At 34.9% G+C, this 7219-nt stretch overlaps 1 protein-coding gene across 2 annotated transcripts; it reads right to left on the bottom strand.

Annotated features, from left to right (window-relative positions):
- Window positions 1–1037: 1037 nt before the first annotated feature.
- LOC121789021 lies at window positions 1038–3555 on the bottom strand. 2 transcript variants are annotated; one of them, XR_006047957.1, is made up of 4 exons: window positions 3275–3555; window positions 2710–2763; window positions 1359–2465; window positions 1038–1054 (listed from the first exon to the last, which is right to left on the bottom strand). XR_006047957.1 is itself a non-coding variant. In XM_042187571.1 (2 exons), exons 1-2 carry the CDS (start codon window positions 3282–3284, stop codon window positions 1543–1545), a joined length of 933 nt encoding a protein of 310 aa, XP_042043505.1. In that variant the 5' UTR covers window positions 3285–3555; the 3' UTR covers window positions 1274–1542. The 2 variants fall into 2 exon arrangements, 1 of the variants encoding a protein (XP_042043505.1); XM_042187571.1 differs by lacking the exons at window positions 1038–1054; window positions 2710–2763 and having other exon boundaries at window positions 1274–2465.
- Between the last annotated feature and the right edge of the window lie 3664 nt (window positions 3556–7219).

The raw sequence follows: 7219 nt of genomic DNA on the forward strand, positions 1-7219 counted from the left end.
CTACCTCGTCCTCGCGTGCGGGGAACGAGGGTGGGGCGGGGGCTGAGGAGGAGGGTGAGGAAGCCATGGGGAGAAAGAGGACCATCTGGAGCATAGGGGAGTGCGTCGCGCTGGTGAAGGCCTGGATCAGTGTAGTCAAGGATCCCTACGTCGGGGCTAACCAGCATATCGACAGAATGTGGTGGCGCATTAGCCAAAGCTACCTCCAATTCAAACCGCCAGGTGGGAAGCCTCACGATGGAGAGCAATGCCGGAAATAGTGGGAGCAGCTGAGGAGGCAGCTCAGCCGATTTGCCGGCATCTACCAAAACAAACTCCGCACGGCAACCAACGGCATGTCCGCCGATGATGTGAAGCTTCTGTCTCACCAGCAGTTCCCCGACAGTGAATTGGGTTTCGGGGAATTCAAATATTGGGAGATCGATCTTGTGGTGCAGACTTCCGCCAAGTTTAGTTCGGGTGTTAAAGCTAGCTGGCAGAAGCGGATCGATTTGGAGATGCCATCCCTGACCGTGAGTGATGCCGGGACCGGCCACAGGCACGACGGGACTGGCGGCGGGACAACGAGGAGTGAGACGGGGGCCGCATTTGTCAAAGCTTGAGGTTGTTTTTTTAACTATGTATTTTTTTTAATAATTATTTATGTTTTTATTTTAAATAAAGTGGTTACATTTTCTCCATATTCGTGTCGAAATTTTAATGCATTAAATTGTTTAATTTGGTGAATTTATGAATTTTTATTATTGTGGAGGTCCGTCGGGATGTCCGTCATTGTGCAGTGGGATGTCCTTATGACGTGGCAGAAGGTGTTTTTGGGAAGTTCATCTGGATGTCCGTCGGGACATCCGTCCCACTTTGGATGCTCTTACTACTAGTAAATATTTGACCATTTTACACGCTAGTATCGGAAATTCCTTTTGACAAGACAAATATCGTTAATTTAAGTATTGCGTGCAATAAGAGACTGAGCTCAAGAATTTATCAATGCACCATGGTTTGCTACACCAATCTGAATCTGCTCAAATTCCATGTTAGGATCAGTATCTTGCAGCCACTGTAAAACAAAATTACACCTGGTCAAAATAAAAATTAAAATGAAAAATTGCAGAAACACGTTACGAAATTCGTAACTTAACTCAAAATGAGTTACTACTACTACTACTACTTAATGTTTCAACCTTATTGCTAAGAAAGAAAACAAAAAAGATTTAGCTTTTCACTAGCATGATGAGTACATTGATTTTACTGCATGCCAACACAACCTCAAAATTATTGTAAAAAATAGTAATATTGAAATAAAATAAACTAGTACTACTGTACAATATAATTTAGGAAATTAAGGAAAAACTCAATCTTACATTGTTTTTACTTTCCTGTGGTTTCAGTTCATATGTGAGCATCACTAAATTTAGGATGAGCTCACATCAATCGAAATCCACAAACTGATTACTTCACATCAAACTGGATACAGTTAGCAGCTTCATGCCTTTGTTATGGAAAACGAACAAACTCTTTACCACAATTTTGTCTTCCTTCCAAGCATCAATTCCGAAATCTTCTATCATTCTCCCACCACAAGAGCTCGGAGTTGTCGGCAATAAGTTTGCTCTCATACACAATGCGACGATGTAATTTATGCTTAGGGGATGGTCTCAATGACCTTAGTTCAATCAGTGGATTTGTGATCACTGTTCTATTGCAAATCTCTTGTGCTGGTTGGACATGCTTCCACCAGAAATCAGACAATGCTATCTTCATAGTGTCCCAATATTCCAAATTGCGGTGTATCCTTAACAAACTGCTGCCGTTGAGTGTCCAGACATACATGTCCATCCAATCTCGATCAAATATCTCCATCAAGCCTTGAGCTTGGGGGATATAATGCAGTGGTACTCGTTTCCATGGCTCTGCTTTGCTCATTTCACCACCAAAGAATGGGCATTTAATTTCAAGAACCCCATGGCTGGGCAATCCATATATATAACTGTCAGTAGCTCCATCGGGGGAAGCAGCAAGCCAATTATCGGCAGGGTTCTTCTCTCCATACACTTGGAATTCAGGATACGATACTGTATTTCCAGTTAACAGCTTATATTTTTCAAGCGCCACCTCTTCATTAATGTTGCTCCAACAAGTTGCTAAATTACCTGAGAATGGCTCGATTGTTCCAAGTTTCTCTAGCCATAATCTAGCCCGTCCACGAGGCCAGAAACCAATTGCCAAAGCAAAAGTACTTGCTGTTAGTTTATTCTTTCTCAAGTGTTGCCAATTCTTGAACCAATGCTGAACTCCACTAGATTGATTAAAATCATGAGTTTTACTAGAAAAACTTTCAAGACTCGAACTGCCACTGTACCTCCTCAAGTTTCCGTGGAAAAAAGAAACTGGAACCTTCTCAAAGTTGCATATATGATTGTTGAATTCAGAATATCCAACAGAAGAAATAGATTTTCTCAAATTATTCACTGCACACGATAAATTTGAAGATATTAGTATCCATCACTCCACCGAACACCCTATATTTAATGCATCTCTCAAATCACAAAGATGCATAGAAAATGATTAAAATGAAAGATGCCACTAAACTGACGTAAAAAAACGAACATCCATATCTATGATTAGACTGTATATCCAAGAAAAACATTTGTCAATGCAGCATAGACCTGGGATGAGCAATAAAAACCATGAGGAGAGTGCAAGAAACCTTACTCTAACGTACACCACCATCAGAGCAAGTAGCTTTGCTATCTCGGCGACCACTAACTGAAAAACAAGGCGTAGAATAGTACTTGCTCAGTTCATTAATGAGGCCACATAGAAGAACAAAACAAGGTAGAGTTTGAGTATCTAGTTAGTGCAAATATAAGCTCAATATCATGGCTTATGCAGATTCAAGGTAATAACTCGAATACATAATTCATCAAACAGTTGTCTTGCATAGCTGCTTAAACTAATCTACATCCGTATCCAAATTTGCAAATATGGAAAAATAAATGTTCATAATGTCAAAAAAAAGCTCATTATGCTAACCACATGAAACTCCAAATTCAGAGATGTAATCTGAGGATAAAATAAGCAAAAATCAAGCAAGCACAAACGAAAAATTAACATGCTCGGCATTGCAATTATGAGAGAGGATAAAATCAGAATTGATTTTAAAAAATTACACATAATAATCAGGCAAAGCGTTGTATATTGAGGCAGTTGCAGAGCATATGGTTCCAGGGTTCAGGAAGGGTTTAACAGAATAATAACTAAGGGGTGAGAAACCGACCAATTCGCATGTCGCGTCATGTATCTAATATAGAGAGCTGCGCAGAGAGTAGGCTTGAGGCGCAGCGGCCGCCTCCGGAAACTGCTGGTCCGTGGCGGCGGAAGACAGCGGCAGCTGCGCTGCTCCTGTTTAAGTCGGCGCGGCCACTCCTTCGAGATGCTTCTAGTGGAGGCGGAAGGTAGAACGTCTATAGGAAGGAGACGCAGCAACGGCGGCATGAAATTCCGGCAAGTGTGGGAGAGAGGGAAATGCGAAGAAATGAGAGGAGATGCGATGTTTGATGGTTTACTATTTGCTTGAGGGGTATGAAAGAGAAGAGAAGAGAAGAGAAGGGAAGAGAAGGGAAAGATTTGGGCTTTGCGTTTGGGCTTAGATACTTGTTTTAAAGAGGTAGTAATCCTATTTATTTATGGGCTTTAGCCTACGTGGCTGAAAAATGAAGATGAATTGGTGTAATAAGAATATTTTTTAAATTCTGTTTATGAAATACGGAGTAAATTTTTACTTAGTACTTGTTTGAAAGTTACTTATTGGAGTAGTTATTATCTCATTTTTAAAAATTTATATCAACACTTAAAACTAAACGCTTAAACTTCTAGAATGTACAAATTAAAGAATGAAAATTATTTATAAATAATGTACTTCATATTCTTGCATACACATTTGTGTATGCTTATACGTTTTTTACCAATAAAGAATTATCACAGAAAATAAATTATTTTAAAAAATCCTTAAAAATTCCCAACACCATTTGGCTTGAAATTTAATGGTTAAGAGTTTGTAGTCATAAAAAATTAGTAATATTACTTAAATGATCCTATAACCGAGTATCTTGCCAACGGAATAGGATTGGCTTAAAATCCTAGCGGTAGATTAGATTGAAATAATTATATATTTTACGATTTCAAATTTTTTCGATAACCTTAATTTTTTATTGTGTTGGGTATGTACAATGTAAAAATCAAGATTATTTTTAACTTTTTTTATCTAAATAATGATGATATCGATAATGGCAAGAAGGTAAATTAGTATTCCCCCGTTTAAGGATGACACAATTTCTTAACTTTGTCCTATCTAAGATGATACGTTTTTTATTTCAGAAATAATAATTTAACTTTTATTTTCTAACTAATACATCAACCCCTCAATTAAAAGTTTAATAAACATGAAAATCAATTACTCCATCTATCTCACCATAAGCGAGACACTTATTTTGGACACAGATTTAAGAAATTGATATTTAAACATTTAAATGAAGAGAAAGTAGAGTATAAGAGATAAAAAAGTAGATGATTGAACGGAGAATAAAGTAGTTAGGTGAATAAAGTAATAGAGATAAAAGATACTCCCTCCGTCCAATAAAAATAGACTAATTGGGGATTACACGAGCTTTAATATTTAATTGATAAAGTAAGAAAGAATGAGAAAAAAGTAGTTGAAATAATATAGTAGATTGTGGACCATAATGATAAAGTAAAAGAGAATTGATAAAAAAAAATTCATATATGGATATGGATTATTTGTATGGGACGAAAAAAAAAAGAAAATTCAGTCTATTACTATGAGACAGAGAGAGTATTATTTTATACTAAAAGGTGAAATAACTCATTTATGGTGGGATATCCTAAAAAAACGATTTGCTTATAAATTGGGATATCGTAAAAAGAAAAGTGACTTCCTTATAAATTATGATGTAATGGAGGGCGTATGATTTTCTATGCATTATAATATATTTCTTTTAAGTTAAAAATACTTGGTCATAAAATAGTAGTACTACTAATAATATGATGTTTTCTATTTATGATATGATCATAGTTTGACCCTAGGAACTAACACCCTAACAAACTCTAATCATTTTCTTGATTGTTAATTTATAATATACTCCCACCGAAAAACTGATAACAACTCCTTAAAATATGATAGTAGTGTCAAATTTTTAAAATTGTTAATTAACCGAAACCACTCTATTTAAAAAAAAAAGAACAATCTCCCACCTGCAATTACTATATATGATATGAAGTTGAAAGTTGAATTTGAGTAGAAATTGGTGCTAACGGACAGAATGTGTTTGATGGAGTCCTATTTAATTATAATAGCAGGTGCAAATCAATTTCCTTTTTATTTATTTTTCCTTGAATATACATATAAGTATTGGATTCTTATACCAACTCGTGACTTGATTCAGAAAATGTTTTATCTTGTATATGGGACTGATTTGAAAATGGCTTATCTCTGCAAAGCATATACTTAGGCTTAAGGATAATATACTTTTTATTATTTCGAAAATATTTATCAATCAGATTAATGATTAAATTGCCATAGTCACAGCGTAATCCATAGTACTAATTGGAAGAAAGAATGGTAATGAAAGTCTTACGACTTGAAAATTCTTATACCAAATATCCAGCATCATATTCTTGAGGAAATTTGCGCTTTTATATGTCGAGACAGAACTACAGTTGAATAACCTTGAGAATTTTCTTTTAAAAGTAATTAAATTGCAGTTTATTCTTTTAATAACTAGACATGATATTTGCTCCCATGCGTTTGTTTTACTGTGTCATTTCGTTGTTGAGTTACGTGGGAAATTGAGATTGTTCTACAAGGCTTTAGTTAGTCCACTAGATACACCAAATTTCATTCATTTTTCGATGAGTATTTGAAATTTGAAATAAAGTGTGTAAACGAAAATATTAACTGAAAGAATGGCATTTTGTGTATTGCAAAGTTGAGTAGTTGTATATAGGCAAAGAAACAACAACCACATATTCACCAAAACCACAGACAAAAATCTCTTTCTATACATGAATTTCTTGTAAATAATTAAATGGTCAATTTCAGTTGTAAAAAAAAGTGAATGCTTCACTTTCTCAATACTGACAAATAATGTATGTTAAAGTTGGCAGGGAGAATATTTGTATAGTTGTTACCCTTGTGAGTGCTCTCTTTCTACTTTTAATAGATTTTCATATAACATTTTATTTATTTCAAATGTAGAATATGTAGTTGTGGGAATGTAGTACGCATAAAGATGGGAGAAGTAATCTAGGATGAAAGATTATAATATCAACCAAGGCTCTGTACTACATTAAGCATAGAATGCATACTTGTTGTGACTTTTCTTTAAAATTTCTTATTTGACTTGCCGTTGTTGTGCGACCACTTATCTCTAATAATTGAGACTACATATAATGTCGCGATATGTACTAGTACCATTTTGTTTATGTTATATTGTGTTTGTTCGCTGCTGTTTTTTTCTATAGTAATTTTGGATCTATCGTATTTGTCCGCTTTTCGTTCTGTAGTAATTTTAGATTGAATGTTTACTTTTGACTATATATTGATTTTGTTTTTTTTTTGTTGTTACTAATCTAAACTTTTTTATACTACTCACACCATTTTTCATTCAAATGTTTTACCATTATTAGATGTAGTGCAGTATATATGTAGATTTTTATATGACGATGACAATAAACTTACCAACCTTTTTCCTTACTGACATTGGCAAAAGAGAGTGAACATTTTAAATACTACTCCCTCCGTCCTGATTAAATGTCTCATATTTGACTGACACGGGTTTTAAGAAATTGTTTGATTTTATGTAGTAAATGGGTAGAAAAGTTAGTGGAATGCGAGACCTACTTTTATTACAAAATATGAGTGAAATGAGTTAGTGAAATGTAGGATCCATTTACCAAATATAGTAAAAGTGAAATTAGATATTTATTGGCGGACGGACGTAAAAGAAAAAATGGGACATTTAATGGCGAACGAAAGGAGTGCTATGAGTCCAAATATAAAATGCCCATAAATCATTTCTTGAGTATACTCTATATCTATAACATGGGTTGTCAGACAAAATTTATACTATAGCCTTTCACCCTTTTAAATGTGACACCTCAACCCCTCTAACGTATACTCTTATAATAAATAAATTCCTTATCA

This window comes from Salvia splendens, unplaced genomic scaffold (assembly GCF_004379255.2).
Source record: "Salvia splendens isolate huo1 unplaced genomic scaffold, SspV2 ctg1197, whole genome shotgun sequence".
Lineage (NCBI taxonomy): Eukaryota > Viridiplantae > Streptophyta > Magnoliopsida > Lamiales > Lamiaceae > Salvia > Salvia splendens.